Raw genomic sequence first — 24,515 nt, 5'->3', positions numbered from 1 at the left:
TTGGACCAGACCTGTCCAATTCCCAAAATCGGACACCCCGATCGGACATGCCACATGGCACTCGGACTGCCCATTAGAGTCGGACCATTATAGTCTGACCATCGTAGCCGGACTCGGACTCGGACCACTTTGAAAGTAGGACCCCCTTCCTGGTCTGATTCCTAGAATCGGACCACCAGAGTCGGATGAGTCCCAGAACCAACCCCGTCTGACTATCAGAATCGGACCAGACCTGTCTGATTGCAAGAATTGGACTGTCCGACTCCCAAAGTCGGACCAGCTCTGTCCGATTCCCAGAATCGGACCATCCTGCCAGAAGGAAAAGATAAGGATCTTTTGCTAGCCTTGCCAGAGACCTGACCAGAGGACGCAACCCTGAACACCCCCAAGACCCAAATTGACCATTAGAACCTCAGAGACCAATCGAACTTAGGGCAGAACTAAAAATGCAGCACAAACCCGCAGAAAGACCGTAGAATAGCTGGGAACCGAGTTGAGAACTCAAATTAGGCTGGGAATGCGGGTAGAAACAAGGTGGAGTTTGCATTAAACGCTTTCTGCATCGGCACTTCACTCTTGTGCTCCACTAAGTCTGCACAACAAGAAAAGAGAAAAGCCTGTTTTTGCACCAAGCACCACGAAAGCACTAAGCACAACGTGTGAGTAAGGATCGCAACTGTTTTCGAATAACAAGGAACACACATGAATATCTAATAACATTAAGGAACCCACTAGTAGAAGAAAACCCCAAGACTTAGACAGGTGACTAAGTACCCTACTAGTAGTACCTGGATAAGACACGAAGGCACAGGAAGCAACAAGATAGAGGAGTGGAAGCTGTCGGAGCTGATTGGATTCATCGACAACCTTGTGGAGTTGGAAGCAGAAACAATATTGGGATCAAGAGGCGAACAAGGGGAAGACCAATTAGACTTAGGATAATTTGCAACCTCGGTCTAGGAACTGGTCCACGACTACAATCTACTCACCAGGACTGTGATCCAAGGTAGATTTGTAGAGGAAGTGGTAGCTAACCTGGAAGAAGAGAGAAGAGCTATCAAGAGAGCGCTGGAAGGCATAATTGCCTACAACCATGAGCAAAGGGCTAGAAGGCTGCAGTAAGACGTGGATATGTACGAGGCTAGACGAGTACTAGACCTAGCTGGGGCAGCCAAGTCCGGACCGAACATAGAGAGGAAATGGGCAGCAGAGGCTGGCATGACATTGAGTGAACTGGTGCCAAAGCAACTCATGGACAATACATCCGTGGAACAGAGTGCTACTGCCCTAGCCACCGCACTACTGTCAGGATTGGGAGTCACACAAGGGGCTAAAGGGCAGGCTAGAATCCCCATAGTAGCAAAACAACTAGCTCGATACGAACCTAGTAGTGACCCGTACAGCTTCATGGAGCAGTTTGAGCAAGTATGTGAGTTGAATGGTATTCTAGTCTAGATGATGCAGAACGTACAAACTTTGCTCTCCTTAAGGGCCTCTTTTTCAGAGGTGGGGTATTCAGATAACCTCATTGTTAGGTTGATGAATATCTGTCAAAGGGAGAAGGAGGACGTTAGGGATTACGCCACTCAGGTGCGCAGCCTCTATAAGAGAATCCCTGCCAATGAGCAACCTACCGAGAGGGCAGTGTCTACAGTGTTCATGAACGGGATTCGGAGTGAGGAGCTCTACAAGGCTTTGGCCAGTAACTCCACCTTACAACGAGACATGCTAGCTCGAGTCTTTGAGAAGGCAATATGCATAGATGATCAACTCAGGGAACATAAGAATGAGGACTCCTAACCGAGATAGTGCAAGCCAAAGGAACCTTGAGAGATGAACCACCTTGGGGGAAAAAGCACCTGCTAGCGTGCAGGATAAGAGAAAGAGTGTAGACAACGACCAAGGGATGGTAGAGATGAAAATGGAGATTGCATGGTTGCAAGAGCTTGTGAGGAAGCCTGTGAGATTGCATGTACAATGTGTGTACTGCGGCGGCAATCACCTCCCAGTTGAGTGCCAAGATCCTAGATCTCGACCGTGCTCAAATTGCGGTAGGTTCGGGCATGATGCAGTGCATTGCAAAATGCCGAGGAGATTCCCATATATGCAGCAGTACAACCCTCCATACTTAGGTAATAGGCCACCTAATTTCTTTGGCAAGGGAGCCCAGTTAGCTCTTCCAACACCAACTGACTCAAGACCTACCGTGCCTAGGCTGGAGATGAACCCAACTGGTATACCCAGGCCACCAGGGCCTTTTGTGACTCACCCATCTAGCGATGCTCTTGTTCGCTTTGTGGAGGAGCCTGATGAGGAAGAGACATATGTCAATCCGTACATATCCTATGACGAGGAAGGCATCCCAGTCCTGATGGACTATCGGTGATGGCTTTAGGAAGAGGAAGAGGCAGAGGCTTTGGAGAGCCCAGCCAGGATCTAGCCACATGCTGGACTTGCGGCCACCCAGGCCACATTTCATCACGCTGCCCAGAGCGAGAACAAGCTAACAAGGACAAAGCGGATCTCCAATGCGTAGAGTGTGGAATCACACATCTATTTCCGTAGAGTTATCCTAGGCGAAAGCCATCAACCAACTCTGCCAACATGCCATCGGTGCCTTTTGGGCTCTTTGGAGTGGAAACTTCTGGTAGTGAGGATATGCCCATCCCATTACATGCTATGACGGGAGCTCAAACGAAACAAGAAGGCATCTCCTTGCCAGGGCCAAGTAACCTTGATGCAACCTCAATGGGAAAGAGAAGCCGAAGGAGACGGAAAAAGAGAACCGGTGCAAAGATAACCCTTAAAACCGAGGAAACGACTACGCTAGTAATGGGAAAGAAGGTCACAGATGCAGAGGCAGAGACATCGGCTCCTAAGACAGCAGAGCTAGGGAGTGCCAAGGTAGGGGAATATCCCCACCCCAAATGGCAACTCGAGGCTATAGCCAAGGTCTAGGAGTGGATCAAAGACGCCCAAAAGCACCTCGAGGATGCCGAACCTATATTGGAAGATCCTATGGATGACTTCTCCAGTGTGAGCACACCAGTCTCACCCTCAAAACCACAGGCTGGGAGCATACCTGCACCACTGGGAGTGACTCAGCAACAAGACCGGGGGGAATCTTACCAGGGCAGACAGAACGCATGGCCTAGAACTGCTAGCCTCAGAGGAAGACAAGGGTCCAGTAACCTCCTCACAACCTTGCTGTCCACTCCAGTAACTCTAAGCTTGGAGGATCTGCTTAGGCAAAATCACTCCTTGTGGCAGGAGTTAAAAGACTTGATCGAGGGACACGCAGGACTTGCGGGTGCTGATCCGCAAGATCATGGTGCAGTTACACGGATTCCAAGTCTAACTCTATACTCAAATCCTAAGTCTTTGCACATCAATGCTTTTTGGAAAGGCACTGAAATGCACGTAGTTTTGCCCATCCTAGCCTTAGGAGACATGACTCGAAAAGGAATTGTAGACACAGGCGCTGGTAGTGTGCTAAACCATGCAGTCCTAGAGGCATGGGGAAACCCTCCCGTAGAGATGGCTAGATTAATGTCACGTTAGCAAACGGAAAGAGGGTAAGACCATTTGGGGTCTTAAAGAATTGGCCGGTAAAGATTGCCGGTGTGCAATTTTTGGTAAACTTCATTGTCATGAAGGGAGTGGATTACGACATACTATTAGGCTGACCTTGGATGAGGAATGCACGTGTCATAGAGGACTGGGCAATGGATTGATTTTCCTAGGGAACAGAACTAGTGCAGTGAGGGTAGAGGTGGACACTTGGACGACGACACCTGTTGACCTAGCTGCCATCTCGGCTATACTAAAAGGTGATACTCAAACGACCAAACCCTACAGATCACTCGCTAGATATATTCCTTGCCGCGAGGATGAGAGGGATTGGATGCACATTTTGGCAACCATTGATCTACCATTCTCGGATGAGGAAGAACCACATCAGCAGGCTGTTAAAGCCACAACCGTGCCAACTAAGGAGCCAGTTGTGCCACTTTGCATGATGGTAGGAAGCTCACTCAACCCAGGAAAACTGGCCTCATCCCACATCCCCAAAAAAAAATTAGAGCTTCAGGAAATCGTAGAGTATCTGACCAATAAATTGGATGGCAATTTGGCTGCTAACTTAAAACCTCTATGTGACCTTTTAGCTAAATCAGAATGGAAATGGACCAAGGTCCACAACCTGAACTTGTTATATAACTGGGCTTTAGTTACTGATGACAAGGAGATTGAAGAGGGAAGCTTAGGGGATGATGAGCAGTCAGAAGGACAGGACCCGGATGATGAGGAGTATGAGGACTGTCACTCTACGGGAGAAGAGAATGAAGAAGAGATCGACACAATAGAGTACGACACGGAGGGAAAAGCGATAGAACAAATCAGGGCAGAATCAAGGCCTAGGAAAGAAGGGATTAGTGGAACGAAAAAGGAGTCATGCGAATGGAGTGTGACAGATCCTGGCTAGAATGCAGAGCCATGGATTACTAGCAAGCCGGAGTAGCACAACCATGGGTAATCCCAGTGCTCAAAACAGATGCACCTACGGAACTACGACCCCCTGGGGAAACATCTTCCTCAAGTAAGGGATGCGAGTTCAACTCAGAGTCGGAAGTTAGCACTGAGAGTGATCCCGAGATACCACAACCCTCTAAGGTCAAACGCACCAAGGGAGACTTGCCAGTCCACCTGAGGCGCAGGAGGCTAAAAGAGGAGGCTAGAAAGCAAGCAAGGGACTCAGAAGTGGAAAGGCAGAAGAAACCACAGGATCTGCCCAAACGGTTTACAAAATTTAAAGAGGGTGACAGAGTGGTAATTCTGTTAGGTGCAAAAAGACAAGGTCAGACTAGTAAACCCATCGAGGGACCCGCCAAAGTCAAAGAGGTTAACTTGGCTGGGGAAGGTGAAAATCCAAGACCGGTGTTCATTGCAGATGACTTGGTGGAGGATGAAGAGACCAAACTCATTGCGCTCCTGCAAGAGTACATTGACGTATTTGCCTAGACATTGGACGAACTTAAGAAAGTCGACCCTAGGGTCGTGACTCATAACATCCCAATGGTCCTAGATGCAGTGCCAATGAAACAACAACCTTACCCCATGAATCCCAAGCACGCCCATGCAGTAAAAGAGGAGATTGATAAACTCATGAGGGCAGGATTCATATATGAGATCGAGCACACGGACTGGGTATCACCTATCGTGATTGTCATGAAAAAGAATGGAAAAATCCGAGTGTGCATGAACTACAAAAAAGTGAATGCCGCTACGAAGAGGGATAACTATCCTTTACCTTACATCGAGCACATGCTTGAGAGGGTAGCAGGAAAGGAAGCCTACAATTTTCTGGATGGTTTCTCGAGCTACAATCAAGTGCAAGTGCACCCCAACGACAGGCACAAGACTGTCTTTGCCACGGAATGGGGCGTGTTCGCCTACATTGTCATGCCTTTTGGGCTAGTGAATGCACCTGCAACTTTCCAACACCTAATGTGCACTATCTTTAAGGACATGCTTAGGCGCGAACTGGAAGTGTTCGTAGACGACCTATGTTTACACTCTAGTTGGGCCGAACACTTGGACAAATCGAGAGCTGTCTTTGAAAGGTGTAGGCTGTACCACCTCTCATTGAACCCCTTAAAGTGCCAGTTCTGGGTAAAACACGGATGCATCTTAGGGCACATAGTGTCAAGGAACGGCATTGCTACTGACTTTTCCAAAGTCAGAGTCATTGTTGACTTACCGCCACCCGATAACTACAAGGGAGTTCAGTGCTTCTTGGGACACACTGGATATTATCAACGCTTTGTACTAAATTACGCACTAATAGCTAGACCATTGTACAAGCTATTGATAGTTTTTGAGTGGACAGAGGAATGCCAGTGTGCATATGAGGAGTTGAAAAAGGCTCTTACGACTACACCAATCTTACGAGCCCCAGACTAGAACATAACGTTTCATGTACATATAGACGCCTCTAAGTTCGCTATTGGAGCCGTGCTATGCCAGCCTGGTGAACATAACTTGGATTACCCGGTGAGTTTTTCCAGCAGGCAGCTCACAAAGACCGAGATGAACTATTCCACAACAGAAAGGGAGGGGTTGGCCATGGTATTTGCGGTAAAGAAATTTAGGCATTACCTGTTGGCCACTCCCTTTGTCTTCTTTGTTGACCATCAAGCCTTGCACTACGGGGCGCATAGCTAGATGGTTACTCCTCTTACTGGAGTTTGACTTCTCTGTGGTTGCACGCAAAGGAAAGCAACATTACATGGCTGATCACATGTCCCGCATACCCATAGGAGAAGCCGCTGGACAAGGCGTGCCTGACGATTTGCTGGATGCCATCTCTTTAACCTGTCTAGTGAGCGAGAATTATTTAAAGCTGATCTGACGTCGTATTGGGCCGATGACATAGTGCAAGTGCTAGAAAATGGACTACCAGAGTGACCCATTGAGAAGGCCAGGCTGAAAAGACTTATCTTCAAAATTCAGCCATACCAACTGATCGTTGGTCAACTCTATAGGTTGGGACAAGACGGTTTATTGCATAGGTGTGTGTGTGAGCATGAGATGCACGATGCATTGAACGAAGCACATGGAGGAATCGCTGGAGGACACTTTAGCAGGGATACGACAACCCGAAAAGTGCTACAATCCCAGCTATGGTGGCCCACCCTCTTCCGCGATGCAGCTAAATTTGTAAAGCACTGCGATGAGTGCCAAAGGACCAAAGTGCCTGTGCGAAAGGACAAGATGGAGTTGACCCCTGTCATAGCCCGACAACCCTTTGAAAAATGGGGCATCAATTTTATTGGACCTATCAGTCCTGTGGCACAATATTCCCAAGCTCGCTACATCATCGTGGCAACCGACTATCTAACGAAATGGATAGAGGCACGAGCCACGAGGAAGAATGATGCTAGGACCACCGCAAAGTTCTTGTGGGAGCAGGTCATTTCGTGGTTTGGCTACCCAATCGAACTTGTAAGCGACCAAGGCACGCACTTCATTAATGAAGTGATTGCCCACTTGCTCTCTACCTTCCTGATAATTCATCGGAAGTCCTCTCCCTATTACCCTCAGGCTAATGGCCAAGCTGAATCCACAAATAAAATCTTAGTCAACGTGCTTACAAAAGTCGTGTCTACTTCAAGAAGTGACTGGGACAACAAGCTAATGGCGGCCTTGTGGGCCTATCGCACAACTTATAAAATGGCTGTAGGACAAATGCCTTTTAGGCTGATGTACGAAACTAATGCCATTTTACCCTTAGAATTCTTCATCCCTAGCTTGAGGCTAGCAATCCAGGAGCGTTGGGAGGGAAGAGAGGCTTGGACCAACTGCTTGGTGGAGCTAGAGCGCTTAACGGAGACCCAACTCCTCGCCACTCACTCTCTGATTTGTGAAAAGGCTCAACGAAAGATGTGGTTTGACATACATGTCAAGCAATGAGACTTCAAACAAGGGAACCTTGTTCTGCTATACTCGGTAAAAGGACATAAACAGAAGATGAAGTTTTGGGGGCTTTCCTTCTTTTCTTTTTTTCCATTTCCCGCTCCTCTGTGCTGCGGTAAACGTGCATGATCTAAAAGCGAAGAAATATACCTTTAAACAAGGGTAGTTAGTTCTATACTATGATGCCCGTAGGGAGCTTTTTCCAGGAAAGCTGGAACCTAGATGGGATAGCCCTTACAAGATAGTTTGGTTAGGTAAAAATAAGTCTAGGGATTTATTAGGTGATCTACAGGGAGTGGAATTTAAGAATAAGGCTAATCTTAATAAGATTAAACCTTATTATTTTTTAATATACTAACGCGCTAAATGCATTGCATGTCTATGCTGGGGTTGAGTTGAGATGTGCAGGAGAGCTTAAACTAGTTGATGGGGAGGTTAATCCCTTATCTAGAGCACCCATATCTCAAGCAAAGATATAGTCAGGGGAAGCTTATTTGGTGGAGCAAGGGATACAAAGTGATTGAGCAAGAAGATGGTACATTTTTGTGGGAGATCAAAGTTTTCTGCCATCACTGTTTACAAATTTCGACAAGCATCCCTGTTGAGTTTAATGAAGAAGGTGGGATGGAGCCGTTAGTTCATCCTCTAAATATGTTGAATTTTGACTATCATAATTACAAATAGGGGAGTTCTTGATGGGGCTGGCTATGTAAACCCATTATGGATGTACACGTTATACTTTGATGGAGCGTCTCGGGGGCCTAATAAAAAAGGGAGTGTTGGAGTAGTTATCCGAGATCCCCGACGTAGGGTTGCAATGAAATTAGCTGTTTATCTCGGGGTAGGATTCACTAACAACATGGCAGAGTATAAAGCCTTGATTATGGGACTGAATATTGCCAAGAAAGGTAGTATTCGATGGTTGTTGGTAAAGGGAGATTCCTAGCTGATCTTAAATAAACTCAACGAGACATATACAATTCGAAATCCCATCCTTTGTATGTATCATCAAGCTGCTATAACCCTACTTGATGAATTTGAGAGCGTATCTCTTTAGCTCATTCCCCGTTATTGGAATCAGTTTGTAGATTACTTAGCTAATTTTTCTTATAAAGAGGACCTCTTTTTCAACTGTGGTCCTAGTTCGGATGTTGCTCTTGATAACAAGACGAGACCTGGTCGGTTGTGGGGAATGTTATTAAACCATGCAATATATGGCAGGAGATGGTTGATATGGATAATGCGAAGAGTGGCCGAGACCCATCTACCACTATTATCCTGGACCCATAGGTTGATCAGATGACATGTTATGTGTACACCTCTTGCTATATATGCAGGAGGTATGGGTCACAGCTTGATGCATTTAGTTTAGGGTTGAGAGCCCTATTCTTCCCCTTGGAATGGAGCGTATTTTCGTATATCTGCCTTCTTTCAAGGAGGGATCTATATGAGTTGGTTTGCTTGATTTCTTTAGGCTAAGAGGGCCAGTTGTTTTAAGGTTTTAATGATCTATTTTCTTAGGCCAGGAGGGCCAATTAGTTTTGTCCTCAAGCATGGGCAAACCAAGTGGCAGCCATATCTGACCAAAGCATAAATGCAAGAAGCCTAAATGTCAAGTAGTGACAATAGGCATAAACCGGTCCAAAGCATGCCAACTCAATCCAAATGCCAGTGAATGACCACCAAGACGGAGCCTAATCCAAGCTCAAAAGCATTCTGGAACCAAAAAGAAGCATTTGACAAGCTCCAAATACATTGATATGATCATTCAAATCACTGGTAAGCAACCCGTATCCAAGAACCAATGCATACACCAAGTAAATGAGCTTTAGCCCACTGTATTACAGCAACATATTCACTGTCAAATGAAGCTCGATCGGTGCCCAAATCTTCTCCAAATCAGTCCCAAAGCATAGACATAGCATCCCATAACATCCGAGCATCACACATGGCATCAATAAGCATCAAACGGGCAATGCCAAGAAGCATCAAACATCAAATGTCAAGTGTTGCCTTGTTTTTTACAGTCCTGGGACTGTGTATACAGCAATGGTTGAAAGTGGAAGCACTCGTATCGATCATCGAGAGCAAAGAACCAATGCCGAGAAGTCCGAAGATGATCAGGAAGGTTGCAAACAATGCCAGGAAGCTGGGGAAGAAGCTGGAAACGCTAGGAGAGCAGATCAGCCCAACCTCCTAAAAATGTGCCGCATTTTGCATTGGCTGCTTCTAGGGACTAAGAAGTCTTCAAAAATGCTACTGAGCACTTGGCAATGATTAGGGGGACTCCAATGCAGCCCTGCAAGGTGCCAAATGAAGACCGAGAAGATCGAGGAGGAGGCAGGAGATCAAAACATACATGTAAATGAAGGTGCCATGGCTGCCATTGAAGCTCTTCAAATCCGAGCTGAAGAGAATGCCGAGCAAGCTCCAATGCCTTTGCTCTAATGCCAGTTGAAAGGGAAGTAGATCCTAGGAGAAAGAAGTTTGGTGGTGAGAGCTATGGCAGATGGAAAGCAAGAGCGAGAGAGAGAGAGAGAGAGAGAGAGAGAGAGAGAGAGAGAGAGAGAGAAACTCAAAGTGGGAACTCCAACAACCACAATGTGTGGCCGGGCCTTCCTTTATTCAAACTGTCACTAAAAGAATAAAGAATAAGTGACTATGATGGGCACCCACCACCTGCAGTGTGCAGCGGCGGGTACTATCAGTATAGTAAAGTGTAGTAATACACGGGCGGCTAGGCAAAGGTGCCTTTACCCCCAACACTTTAAGTGTTTCAAAGGAGGTTTTCCAAGATGGTGAGGAGTTGCTTCAAGGTTTCCAATCTACTTTGGGCCTTTCCTTTATGCGATTACCCCTTTTTTTCATCATCAAGCCACCATTCCCTGACGCTTTGCCCTTGGTTCCTATTTCTTCTATGCGACTTATGCCGCCTTTGATAGTTCCTTGCTATCATCTCATAGTTGGGTTCGAGACTTTTGTCTCACACCCATCCCCGACTAGAGTTTTTAGGAGTGATCTTTTCAAGGCCTCTCAGTTTCCTTTTCCCTTTGGTGGCCTTCCATTTGATTAGATGTTTATATAAGAGGGGGTCTTGATCCTTTGCTATCTTTTTTTTTTTTACAGCGGACTACATCGACATTGGTACTCTTCCTGTCACCCTCAAATCTGCATCTCATTTGACCTTCTGCCACATCCAAGATTCGTAAGAGGGTGTTAGCAATCATGTGTGTCTTGTGTGGTCATCTCCTACCTATGGGCCTCAATTTTGACTTAGATGAGGACATTAGTAGCTCTAACATTATCTTTGTCTATCATTTTATGTGTTTTAGACACTTTAGGTGGAGGGCACATTAGTGCATATACTGGCCGATCAACTCTCATTTATGGCAATTTATATTCTATATATTATGTGCTTTATCCATACGTCCTCCATGCACTTTTGGCTATTTTTTAAGGATTTGACCACATTTAGAGTTTTCCCTCTTTTTCGCCTCTATATAGGTAGTCTGCCCTCCCACTTTCATTATCCATTATCCATTATTGATCCTTCATGATTAGCCAACCCTCCTCATTCTCTCATTCCCCTGCTACTATCTAACGCCCACACTAATGCATAGAGCCACATGTCGGGGCTGATTCTTGCAGCCTTATACCTTCAACCATTGTAGTCACATTATTTCTTCTCTCTCCTGCATTCTCTTTGTCTCCTCTCCCTATTCACTTTCCTCTTTCCATTGCATACTCTCACATCTTCTCCTTCTTGCTTCTAATCTGTTTGCTTGTGCTCCATATTGAGAGTGAGGGAGAGTGAAAGTATGAGTGAGGGAGAGAGTAAAAGACTTGAGAGGTGAAGCTTCTTCCTTGCATGGGCTCTTCTATTCTTTCACTTCTTGAGTAAGAGATGGAATTAGAGAAGAGGTTGGATTATCTCTCTCCTTCTTTGCATTTCCTCTTGTGCAACGGGTGTTTATGGGTCAGGTCAAGGGCTATGGAGTAGAGGATGCGAATTGAGTACCATCTCAAGGATTGTAGAGCCAACATCGAGCTTTTGCTTTGCACTGTTGAGGAGAAGGTAAGCCAATAAGTTCACTACATCTTTGTTGGTTCGTTCCTTCTTACTTCCGTGTGGTTTGGGAGAAGAATGGATAGATGGATGAGTGCGAGGTATGTCTCAGCAATATGATAGGTAGCTGTTGCCAAATGAATGAAGCACTTGAAACAATAAGCAAATTTCCATCAAGTCCAGTAGTCAAGCTTATAAAAGCTCCAACAAGCACTAAGATATTACTACCCTAATGTACATCCATTTGTGTAAATGCAAGAAAGTAGCACAAAGGTAATAACTAAACCTTTTTTGACTAATTGTTTACTATTTATGTATATTAAAAATTAAATACTATATGTTCTACATAGTAGAATTGTGGAGTCTAATAATGTGGATTGTACTATCAAAAAGTTTAGAGCACACTATCAAGTAGATTGAGTTCTTCATACAAATGAATTCTGAACCGAGTTTATATTTAAATATTAGAGGGGATATTTTCTATAATATTTTCTACTAGAAAGAAAAACTTGCAACACAACAAGGTTGCGAAAATTAGCTTTTGCTCACTTTCCTAACTGTCGGTCTAATTTGAATATGTATGCATAAAGCATAAAGACCGCGAGCCAAGAGCCAAATAGGAGAAAAGGGCACCCAAACTTGAGTGAAAGCCCAAACTCAAGACCCTATGTATAAAAACTAAAAAGTATATGGATAAGCTCATTCTTGTGGTGTGCAAACTTGAGAGTGAAGGACTTTAGAGGTGAATCTTCTTCCTTGCATGTGCTCTTCTCTTCTTCTCCTTCTTGGATTGGAGGTGGATCGAAGAAGAGGTTGGGTTTTCTCTCTTCTTTGCATTTCCTCCCATCCATTGGGTGCTTGCAAATCGAATCAAGAGCTATGGAGTAGAGGATGTGGATTGAGTACCATCGCAAGAATCGTAGAGCCACCATCGAGCTTTCTCTTGTTTGAAATGGCCTCATGGTCTCATGGTCTCATGGCCTCATGGTCTAATCCCTTGGAAGAGACATGTTGCAAGGCTTCAATTCTCTCTTTTCATTCTAAGATCTAGAGTACCTAGCTAATTTAAAGTGCCCTTGAACTCAATTTTGGCACAAGAAATTATCTTGCAAAGTATGACAACCCCTTGATTTTATTGAATATTGAATTCAAAGTCATTCTTTTAAGAAATGTTCAATATTCCAGGTTCCGTTTGGCCTAGTCAATACAACTCATTCATCCAAAATGCAATTCAAGAATTTTAACTTCTATCTCCTTAAACTAGTCTCCCCCTTGGATAGGGTGGTAAATGGCTACTGGACCAACCAATAATTACACAAAACAATAAATTGAGATTAAAACTTTACCAATTTAATTAATCATGGACTATCAAATCAACACTACATTGGCCCATTCCTCGAAAAGAGTTGAGCCTTGAGGATCACTCTCCAAGAATCCCCTCTTCTAATGTCAATTGATTAATAATCTCTCAAAAAGTTCAAGAATGAGGCTAGTTCTCTTTCATCCAACTGCTAAGGGGCACAATTGCCAACACAATACATCCAACAACAAAAAAAAAACAATTAGTGATTGTAGATTCAAAAATCCACTTCACCCTGCCCACAAATATTACCACCCCCCATCACAATGTAAATTCAGCTTTTATGGACATTAATTCCTGGGCATTAAATATTTAATTTTGATAGCCCAAATTACACCACAAGTCATTTCCAACAGCACATTTGAAGCCTAGAGCCAAAACTGTCACCAACCACTCACTAGTACATGTCCATCATGACTTATATCACTTCTATCAATGTCTTCCACTACCCAAACTAAAGGTTCTAAACTATCATCGTGCCAAACTTAACTTGTACTTCACATGTGCACCTCACTTTTGCACAACTTAATTCCACCAAAGCAATAGGTTAAAAATTCATGTCCTGGTGACATCTCCACAGCTCTCCTCATGTGGCCACGTGAGTGCCTACAGGAGATACCCAACCGTTCAACCATATTCACACCCATCTATGTGCACGATGTCTTCATATGCACAGCAAGAGAGTGAGCATTCACCTCATCTCAACCGCTCCTTATTAGTGAACACGATGGATGGGTGCCCAAGATCACAGCCGCAGGGGCTAAAGCAATACTCATTGCCAACAACCTTCTGAAGCAAGAAAGCCAAGGCTATGAACAATTTCAAGGCGACTGTGCTGCATGCACACCAATGTCACATCAGCATGGCATCATCTGTTCCGGAAAGCTTGTGCGCTGAAAGATGATTGTCAAATGAGGGCAGCACAACACGAATTTCCATTGCAGCTCTCTTCTGGCTCTGCAAGGTCCAAGTGGCATCATCTGTTCTGGAAAGCTTTGCTCTGAAAGAAGGTTATCAAGGTCCAAGTGGCACCACCCATACAGTATATGGGATTCCCTGAAAGACGCTCTCTTGACATGAAGCTCGTCTTGTACTGCCCTCAACAGCCTGCTTTTAAGAGCGAAGCTTTTTGCTATAGAGGATGTTATGAAGACACTGTGAGACATGCCTGCACCCTCTACAATCACCCTGAAACTGGGATGCCATGAAGATACTGTGAAACACGCCTGCACCCTCTACAACGAGCCCGAAACTGATGCCTTGGAATCGTCTTGATGCACAATGATGTACTTGGAACAAGTTCTGATTTAGAAAGCTAAAATAAGCTGACTGAAAAAAGAACCTGTCTCAAAAAGAAACAGGATCAATTTAAGCATATCCCAGACCTCAAGGAGACATGCAGATCTTTCTCTAGACCCTGCCACCTCCGTTACAACGGGATCTTCCTACTATGCAAATGACTTTAAGGAAAAGACAAGAATATCCTCTTCTGAATGCATCTGCGGCCACAATCATGGCATGTGAAAGACGAAAGTCCTGCAAGAGACCAGGCTAGAATGTAAATAGAAAGTGAGTTCTATAGTGGCAGGAAACTAGCATAAGAGAAATAGGTAGCTAGAGGAGGTGAGAGGCAGCAAAAATGAGAACTCTAACTTCCAGAGAATCACTTTAGACTGAAAGAAAAGGCATGCTCATAGCACATGCCCACATTATTGATCAAAAGAACATGTAAAGACAGAAGGTAAGAAAATTGGAAGACGAGCTAACAAAGGTTTAAGAAAACATGCTCCTCTTGTTTCCTAGGAGTTTTTATCTTGTTCCCTGTAGAAGCCTTCTAAGCTAGTTCCTCTATTACATCTTGGTGTAGAGTTCCCCCAATCTCCAATATTATCCCAATTAGCAGGAGGTCAGCCCATTCTGTAAAGAACCTCTACAATTATTTTTCATCGAAGTAGCAGCTTTTTACAGTCTGGAGGGCATTCCCCCGGCGACAGGAAGGGTTTCTCCAGTAATGTATGAAGCATCATCTGAAACCAAGAAGGCTACAGCTGCTGCCATATCACGAGTAGCACCGAACCTGTCCAATAATATATGACTTTTCAACTCTGCCTTCTGCAAGTAATGGAAGAACAAATTTAGCACCTGCCACTCAACAAATAGAAACTCAAGCGTTCAGGCTCATATGATTCAGAAAACTCAACAAAATTCCATGTTCTTACCGTATCCTCATTTTGAAACAAAAATTCTGACAAATGTGTGTGTACAAATCCAGGGGCAACACAATTAACCCGTACATTTGGTGCAAGCTCTGCAGCAAGAGCCTAATCAGGCAGACAAGAAGCTTTAAGTTCCCAAGATTATCAGGATACAGGTTGGACAAATAGTACAATTCAGCCTTTCAAGTCGAGATACCTTAGTCAACCCAAATAAGGTTGTTTTTGTAACCCCATACATAGCAAGAGCCTTTTGTGGGTTAAAGCCTGCTATTGAAGAAATCAGAATTACAGATCCTCCTCTGGATAAGTGAGGAGCTGCCTCCTGTAAGTAATATAGGGTTTTAAAATGCACACTCAGTTAAACATGCTATTAATTTCCACAGTTAATGAAACCAAAAGCACACCTGAACGAGAAGAACTCCCGCTTTAACATTTACTTCCCATAGCTTATCCAATGTTGCTTCAGACATTTGGAGAATGGGATCTACAGAGGGGTTAGCTGCTGCATTTGAGATCAGAAAGTCAATATGGCCATAATTCTGCATATCCATGAACAAAACAACAACATAACGTGAGAAGTGACTTGCAAAATAAGTACTGTACCCAACTTGTTTGAAAGTTTATACACCATCAGATAAAAAGTGTATGCTCTCCAATACCATGCCAGGATAAGCCTGCATAGCTTATGATGCTCACAAATCTAGGCTATATAATCATAATCTTCTAGAACATTCATGAAACCATTGCTCAATGCATCTGCCATATACCATTGAGTTTGTAATATATGTAACACCCGGCTCTTCCCCACCTGCCCTATCCCGCCCCATCCTGCACCAACCAAACCCACCCCACCCCACTCCACCTGCCCCCAAAAAAAAAACCAGAGAGAGAGAGAGAGAGAAAGTTCAACACCACAACAGGCAAACCAAACACCACCATGACAACCTGGAGAGAATGTAGCTGCTGGGAGACCAAAGGACTAATAGACCACTGACATATTTACAAGATATGGAACTTTGAGCACACCCATTTTATTGTGCATGAGCATCCACTTGGTCATGAGTTCACATAACCCGTGGTCTCTTGTCAAATATTGTTTATATGCCAGATGGTCACTTATACTTGAATTCAAGCTTGAGTACTCACAACAAATGTCTCTCTCCGATGCTGTCAAAAGTTCCAACCATGCACTGTAGACTATCACTTGCTGAACTTGCCTAAATGAGGAATAACAGTGTCTTTGAATATAATGCCAGCTTACCACAATTTCTGCAATGTCACAAGCTGTACAATTTGAATCAGAGTACATTCAAGCTTGACTTCCAAGTGGGTTGTCAAAACATCTACATGTTTTGAAGCATGTGCCAAGTAGCAAGTTTCTTAATCTTGGAAACTGCAAGGAGTGAAATAGAGAACAGTAATGCTTCTTGTTAACTTCCAAGTAACTTCAAGACACGTCTTGAAAAGGCAGTTTTGCATGGTGTACAGTTTCAGCCTTTATATGTACAGTGTTCTGATTGTTGTCAAGGGAGCTTCAATTCATTGTTTGGTGCAGTTACACGTCTCAGCTTCTCAACAAGTCTGTATACATTGCAGCATGATCATGTTTTGCCTGTTTGCTGAACAGATTACCCTCACTACTCAGTTCAGTGCAAAAGAGGGGTTTTACGATGAAATTGACTCACGATGGATGATAACAAAGCATGTGCTTACATCGGAATAGCTTGAAACCCCGAAATGAGCAAGCCCTACTCTGTATGTGAACTTAAAATGTTTGATCAACCACAATAACATACTCAACACATCATATTCAAATTACACGCACACGCACACGCACACGCACACCTCTCTCTCTCTCTCTCTCTCTCTCTCTCTCTCTCTCTCTCTCTCTCTCTCGTGCCCCCCCCCCCGGGCCCCGTGCCACCTATGCCTAAACATGCGAACACAAACATAACTATAGGCATAAATGAATCAGAAGATGACCTGAACGGCGAGGTTGATAAGGTTTTTCCTCTGCTCGGCATTGCCGACATGACAAGCCACTCCAAAAGCATCAATCCCAGAGGACTTCAACTTCGCCACAGCTTCATCCACATTTTTCTGCAAAAACCGAAAAAGAAATCAAAAGCCTGATGCCGGTCATCTGACAGGGAAGCCTATCAGCTCCTCTGAAAGCGAGCGTCGTACCTGCTTTCGGGACGAGATGACAACGGAGGCACCTTCCAGGCCGAGGCGTTCGGCGATGGCGAATCCGATGCCCTGCGTGGAAGCGGTGACCACAGCGACCTTGTTTCTGAACCGCTTCTGCTGGAACTGAGGAGAATCGGCCATGGCGGTAGCAGCAGAATGATGAGGAGTCAAACAAGCGCACGTCCCCTACCCGGCGCAAATTTGTGTCGAGGCGGAGGCAATGGCCTGCTTTTGCTTTCGCTGATGCTGCTTTCGTTAATTCCGCAGGGAATCAATCCAGAATTTGGCGTCTTACGATCTTCAGCAGACGTCAACTCTGACGATCTCTTCTGGCTTCTTATTAATAGCCTACTCTCGTGTTCATCAACATCCAAAGGTTCAATGTAAACTGAATTGCAAAGGTTCAAGAATATCCAAAGGTTCAATGTAAACTGAATTGCAAAACTTTTCTATTATGCTGGATTAGGTGTTCCCCCCGGACTCTCTCCCGCCTCTTTTTTCTTCTCTCTCTGCTTTTCTCTATCCTCTCTTTTCCTTCTCTCTCCCTCTCCTCTTTTTTCTTTTTTTCTTCTCTCTCTCTCCTTTGTTCTCTCTTGCTCTTGCTTTCTCTTCTCCTTTGTCTTTTCTTCTCTCTCTCTCTCTCATTTCTTCCCTCTCTCTCAACTTTTTTCTTCTTGATTCTCTCTTCATTATCTTTTTAAATTTCTTTCTTCTCTGTGTGTGTGTGTGTGTGCGCGCGCGCACTTGCCTCTATCCACCATGACTCAATATCATCGCCATCACCATGCACTTGCTCCCATTGGTTGTTGTGGCCTCGCATGTACTACCTCCTCTATCCGCCAAACTCGTCGCCCCCACCATAGCCGCTTGTTGTCATCAATCTCACAACCATGCATGTTTGTGCCTCCGTTGCCTGTAGCAGCCCACTGCCAAGAACAAGGGGGGTGGAGAGAGAGAGAGAGAGAGAGCCCTCCCATCAATTGTGGCCGTGCATGTGCTTGCCTCCTCTGTTTTCCAAGACTTGCCACCCCCACCATAGCTGCTCGCTGGTTGACGCCATCTTGCTACTCCTGTCAGTTGAGGCTCCACTTTTGCTGGTGCCTCTATCCGCCTCGCTAGTGACACGAATAGCGATGACAAGAGCAAATTTTTCCATGAATAATTTCATCGCTTTAAACATTGCTATTGGATCTATATGTTGTAGTATCATTTTGTATATAATTATATTAATATATATAATTACATATGTTTTATATAATTACATACAAGTTAATAGAATTATGCTAATATGATAACACATGTATGCTAATATATGATATATAGACTATGCACTACAAGGATACAGACGCATAGCGACAACAGTTTCCGGTGCAAATTAGCGGCGTCACGACGGTACTCAGGCGAAAAAACGTGGGCTGAAGCTCGAGCGTGTCATTTTGTGCGAACGAACGAAAGAGAGAGCGAAAGGGAGAGCGAACTCCATCTTACACTTAAGAGGGAGAGGGAGAGGAAGAGGGAGAAGGAAAGCTTCTCATCACTACCACCACTGTTTGCAAAGAAGAGGCGGAAGTGTACGGAGAGCGAAGAGGAACCGCCATCGTGAAGAGGAGCTGCCGAATCTATCCTCGGGCCTTTGCGATAAGTGCATTGTTCCCTCATGCTTTGTTTTTGTTTTTCCTCCTTTTATTTTGCTTGTTTTTGTTAAAAAACATGTGTATGGAGAGAGAAAATGAGAGAGGGAGAGGAAATGAGAGAGAGAGAGAGAGAGAGAGAGTGGAATAGAGAAAATGAAAGAAGGAAAGAGAGAGAGGGGGAGAAAACATTAAACATAATAGGGAAGCAGAGAAATAGAGGGAGAGGGAGGGAGGGAGGGAGAGGTTGTTGTTATTGTTATTGTTGTTTTATTTCTTTTTTTCTTGCTTGTTGTTGTTGTGGTAGTCGTAGTAGTAGTAGTGGTGGTAGTGGTAGTTGTTGTTTAATTTCTTATTTTCTTGTTTGTTGTTGTTATGGTAGTCGTAGTAGTAGTAGTGGTAGTGGTAGTGATAGTAGTAGTTGTTGTTATTTAATTTCTTCTTTTCTTGTTTGTTGTTGTTGTGGTAGTCGTAGTCATGGTTGTAGTCGTAGTAGTAGTAGTAGTAGTAGTAGTAGTAGTAGTTTTTTTCTTGTTTGTTGTTGTTGTTGTTTTTTTCTTTTCTTTTCTTTTCTTGTTTATTGTTGTTTAGTTTTCTTATTTGTTGTAGTAGTAGTAATTTTTTCTTCTTTTCTTGTTTGTTGTTGTTGTTGTTGTTGTAGTTGTTGTTGTTGTTTTTTCTTTTCTTGTTTATTGTAGTGGTAGTCATAGTCGTGATCATAGTAGTAGTAGTTTTCTTCTTTGTCATTGTTGTTGTTGTTTTTCTTTTCTTTTCTTTTCTTGTTTATTGTTATTTAGTTTTCTTGTTTGTTATTGTTGTTTTTTTTTTCTTCTTCTTCTTCTTTTCTTGTTTGTTGTTGTTGTTATTGTTGCTGTTGTTGTTTTTTCTTCTTTTTTTGTTTATTGTAGTAGTAGTAGTAGAGAGAGAGAGATGTTTTGTTAAAGGAAATTGATAGTAGAGAGAGAGAGAGAGATGTTTTATTAAAGGAAATGAGAGAGAGAGGAAGAGAAAAAGAAAGAAGGAATGAGAGAGAGGGAATAAACATACAACATAATAAAGAAAGAGAAAAAGAAAGAGAGATGGAAGAAGAGAAGAGAATGAATGGATAAAAAACATAGAGAGGATAAGATCTTGTTCTTTAACATCTTCTTTTCTTGTTAGTAGTAGTAGTGGTGGTGGTGGTGGTGGTAGTGGTGGTGGCGGTGGCGAGGTCTGGTACAATACCACGAGACAGGAAACACTCCGACATACGTTAATTTGTAGGTGGGTGGAGACTTTATATACGTTAATTTTATTGAGTTACAAGAGAAGAAATCCATTCTCAAACAATTTAAGAAAGAAAATAAGAATGATAATAAGAACAAATAGTTTGTCGTAACGTAGACCAAATGGAAATCGATGAAGGTCGTGATGTTCAAGATAGCAAGGCGTATCTTAATCAACATGTCCCATGTCCTTGCTCTCAATGTAAGCTAGCAATTAGATGAAAACATCGATTGTCTATAGAACACGTACAACACTTTGGCAAGTTTCAATCTGAGATCATTAATAAGTCGATCTCAGATTTTGAGCAAACAGTAAGAAAAGTGTATATCAATCATTCTTTGTATTCGCAAGCTAATTGAATACCATATACAAAAACATTGGGTGTGGCTGGCAAATTTTCTATCCAGGGAGGTGACGTCTCATTCCAAGGAGGACTGCACCCTTTGCGGCCAGTTAAAAGAGTTCGTGGACGTGCGATGGATGGAGTGCCTAAGCCAATCTACCACTCTGAAGGTACTACCCAATCTATACCGTCAATACCAGAGGAGACAGGTAGCCTTCTAGACTTACTTACAATCGTTGTTCATAATGCTTCCTCGTTTGTGGCAATTTGTACTGCCGATCGCAATAGCAGGATGTCTTACTCCAGAAATACGCGGGGCAATTTACAGGTTGTCAACTTTAGTGTAATGGATCTCACAAAAGGAGATTAACACGTCCTCTATTGAATCCGCAAGGCGAGGAGTAGTGGAGACGGTTTGTCTCTTTGAGAAATACCTGCCGACTAGCATACTCACAATACAAATCCACCTTCTTGTGCATCTTGTAGATGAAGTGGAGATTGTCGCAGACCTGTCCATACGCAATGGATGTTCTTCTTGGAGCGCTTCATGAAAACCCTGAAAGGCTTTATGCGACAATGAGCTCGGCCAGAAGGTAGCATGGCTGAAGGTTGATTGGTGTCTGAGGCATTAGTGCATATTTCACAATGGCTACCAACTATGGATTCAGACAACAATATGCTATGGTCGCTAAAGAACGATGATAGACTGACCGGAGATATGGTGGTTGAAAATGGGGTAGAAAAAAGAATTAATACTGCAATGGAGGAGAAAGTGAATCGCTTTTGTATGTTGCACCATGCCTTTATGGAGACGTGACTCGCTAGATACCAGCAAGCTAGGAAAGATCGAGAAGAAGCGCGATCTGAATTTCGACATAGTACGTACCATCGACCGATTCGATATCCCGAGGGCATGGAGGAGATACCACGGTTTATGTCAATGCGATGGTTGCATGGAGCTTTGATCTCAGCGTCTCGTGAAGGGGCGAAGGTCTCAACTGAGGAGTGGGAATTCTCAAGGGGATGTAGTCCAAAGGTGATGATGTGTTTAGGGTTTGTCGTATCTATATTTTATATGCGACAACTAATTGAGTATTTAAATATATAGTACAAAATATATAGTGCGGTGTAGTCGCACGGATAGCATTTCCGCATGGAGCGTATTGACAAAATGCGCTCCACAACACATGGCAAGGTTCGAGCAAGAGAGCCAACCATGAGCAATGGATCCAAACATGGTTATAGATAAGATTGAGTATTTTGGGAACTTGCAAAGTATTCTCACTGTGGATCACCATAGCTTCTCCATGATCCTATTCAATGTGCAGTGGTTCAAAGTGATACTTGAAGGAGTTGGAGCAACATTTCATCGAGGTCCATCTGGATTTCTCGAAATAGATTATGGAAAAAAATGGATGGATTTGCACGACACGTTTGTGTTGCCAATCCATTGTGAACAGGTACATGAACTAATGTGTTTTTTAATTGTATTACGACATGGTAGATGTCACAATAGTTAAATCTCTCTTGTACGAGATTGTGAATAGGTAATTTTCTATCCAAATCCCTGATAACCTCAATGGTGATACGTTATACCTTCAGCTCCCCAAAGTGCGAGAGTATATGATCAGAGCGATGTTCCAAGTATAGATGAGGACAATATGCAAATAGAGGGGTCGATATTGCAAGGGGTGGAGACCACCGAAAGCTTGGAGCATGTAGAGGAGCCAGCATTGGGGAACAATGATGGAAATACAGGAGTCCAAGAATTCTTTGAGAATGAGGTGGACTCATCCGTTTGTGGTGACATGTCTATCGACCTTCCAATGTATGCGGAGTTGTGTCAGGAGATTGACATGGGACCATAGGGTACTTTATACTTGGAGCATCCATCTACTCAATTCGTTGGTGAATCGCTAATAAGGATACATAAGATATGCATTTTAAGTAAGATTGTTTTTGTAAGATTTATATTACCATGCTTTGTATGATTTATCTTGATTATGCTAACATTAACTTTTGTATGTGCAGGTGACCTTTTGTGGATATTTAGATCATCACGATGAGTTGAGAGATAAGTGATGAGGAGCTATAGGAGATCTTCATATGTATGTCTCTAGATCAGATGGTGAAATTCAGAGATATGGCAGACCAGAAGCTGTCTCAGACACCATCAGGCCGTTCTATTAGATCTACTTCGGCGCACTTTAATGCTTCAATTTCCAACAGACAAGGTCGATGCTCCAGACTTGGGCCAAACGGAGGGAGTGGTTTATGGGGATGCTGCGAAGACCTGGATGCAGTGAGCTCGTGGTCGGCTTGGGATACAAGTGCTACTTCTCGCTCTCGTGGCGGTCGAGAGAGTATGGCTCAAGTAGTTGTTGTGGAGGTACCGACGCAGTGTCTCCATCTCATCGTTCTATTGGAGTTGTATCACCCGTAGGATTTGTCACACTTGTGGGGACGTCTACTCCAGCTTTTGCTCAGCCATTCGTAGGTGGCACCCCTATGGGTGCTACTCCGAGAGATACTACCCCCGTAGGTACACTATATGTACATGGGTCTCCTGGATGTGCCCAGGAGCGTGGTCGTAGGTGGGAGAGGACACATCTTAGGCATACCCCATAGCGATATGCCTACCTTATAGATGATTAGACAGGAGCCATCATCATGAATGATGAGGGGAGGAGGGTGATGGCTCGTATGAGAGAGTTATGCTAACAAGTTTTTCGGCACAACGTCTTGGATCATTAGAAGAACATATTGGAGGGGAGAAAGGACTACATAGTAGCATCCTTGCATGAGGAGTTTTCGGTACCAGCCGCAGCAGATAAGTTTTCCACAAGCTGGATGATGGAGTATATGCATGCATACATATCACACAGACGATCGGACGCATACAAGGCACTCAAGAGTGGGGCTTCAAAGCCCAAGTGGCTAGACGCGGATGATTGGCTTTGACTCAGGGAGGAGGCTACAGGTTCTCCAGGACATTGGAGATAGCAGCGCGAGGTGACGAGGGTACGACTGGAGGCCAGAGTGGTCCATCATCTTGGGAGTGACAGCCACATGACATATCTGGAGGACTTTGTAAGTTTTTATTTTGTTTTGCTTGCTTATTTTTTTGCAATATCCTTTGCACTGACAATTGTGTTTCTAATAGTTGTATTTTGTTTTCTTTGCAGCACTCCATTATAAACTGCGATTCCACCAGCCTAGAGACTCGATATGCAAAGAGGCACGGTCTCACTGCATTGATTGACCGATTGTATGGACACGGCGGCCTTGTAAGTCACTCATCTTTCTTGCTCGTCGTTACTAAGTTTAATTAAAATGCATTATTATATGGTGGATTGATGTGTAGTTGTTTCTTTTTTTGCAGAGTCCCTTTGATGCTCCTTTGCGACGGGACGAGGTTTCAGATGGCGAGGATCTATAGCTCGCCCTTGGATCCCTGGAGCTCACATACTCTTCTTTTTTTGTCAGGTGATCTATGTAGATATTTTCTATGTAGTAGTAGTATCTTGCCATGATTGTACCGGTCACTTTCATTATATAATCATGTATTTATTTCATATATCAGTGTTATGATTCAAGTACACCTTGCCTTTATTTACACCAGCATTGTACACATTACTGAAACTATTTTGTATGGCCCAAATAAAGTACATAGTGCTATATGTGTTGTCCTGCCATAAATTTTTTTTCCATGTTACCATCGCTATTAGCGTCGCAAATTTATTGTATATGTCGCTATTAGCATTGCAAAATGCATCACAAAGCGTCGTTATCAGCATCGCTATTTGCATTTGATCAGCATCGCTATTTACATCAGTATCAAACACAAATAGCGATGCTGATAACGACGCTAATACTGACTGTTCTATGGTGTCACCAATAACGACATTTTTTGCGACAAGAGGGGCAAATTTCCTTATGAACATTTTTATCGCTTTGAACGTCGGTATAA

The 24,515-nt window shown here is 43.7% G+C and overlaps 1 protein-coding gene across 1 annotated transcript; it reads right to left on the bottom strand.

Annotated features, from left to right (window-relative positions):
• Positions 1 to 14,556: 14,556 nt before the first annotated feature.
• Positions 14,557 to 17,706, bottom strand: IBR1 (indole-3-butyric acid response 1). Its single transcript, XM_087661982.1, has 6 exons — positions 17,303 to 17,706; positions 17,099 to 17,215; positions 15,520 to 15,654; positions 15,312 to 15,437; positions 15,119 to 15,220; positions 14,557 to 15,011 (listed from the first exon to the last, which is right to left on the bottom strand). Exons 1-6 carry the CDS (start codon positions 17,444 to 17,446, stop codon positions 14,862 to 14,864), a joined length of 774 nt encoding a protein of 257 aa, XP_087518108.1. The 5' UTR covers positions 17,447 to 17,706; the 3' UTR covers positions 14,557 to 14,861.
• Between the last annotated feature and the right edge of the window lie 6,809 nt (positions 17,707 to 24,515).

Source organism: Lygodium microphyllum, chromosome 21, assembly GCF_053477565.2.
Source record: "Lygodium microphyllum isolate KBCC chromosome 21, Lygodium_microphyllum_v1.1.10, whole genome shotgun sequence".
Taxonomy (NCBI): Eukaryota; Viridiplantae; Streptophyta; class Polypodiopsida; order Schizaeales; family Lygodiaceae; genus Lygodium; species Lygodium microphyllum.
This window is presented reverse-complemented; position numbering and strand designations above follow the sequence as displayed.

What these genes read in the sequence shown, in the direction of transcription:
- IBR1 (XM_087661982.1), bottom strand. Translation starts at nt 17,446, where the DNA reads ATGGCCGATTCTCCTCAGTTCCAGCAGAAGCGGTTCAGAAACAAGGTC. An exon ending in TCATCTCGTCCCGAAAGCAG is followed by an intron (nt 17,216 to 17,302) that starts GTACGACGCTCG and finishes CGGTTTTTGCAG; the next exon opens with AAAAATGTGGATGAAGCTGT. An exon ending in TTATCAACCTCGCCGTTCAG is followed by an intron (nt 15,655 to 17,098) that starts GTCATCTTCTGA and finishes ATGGATATGCAG; the next exon opens with AATTATGGCCATATTGACTT.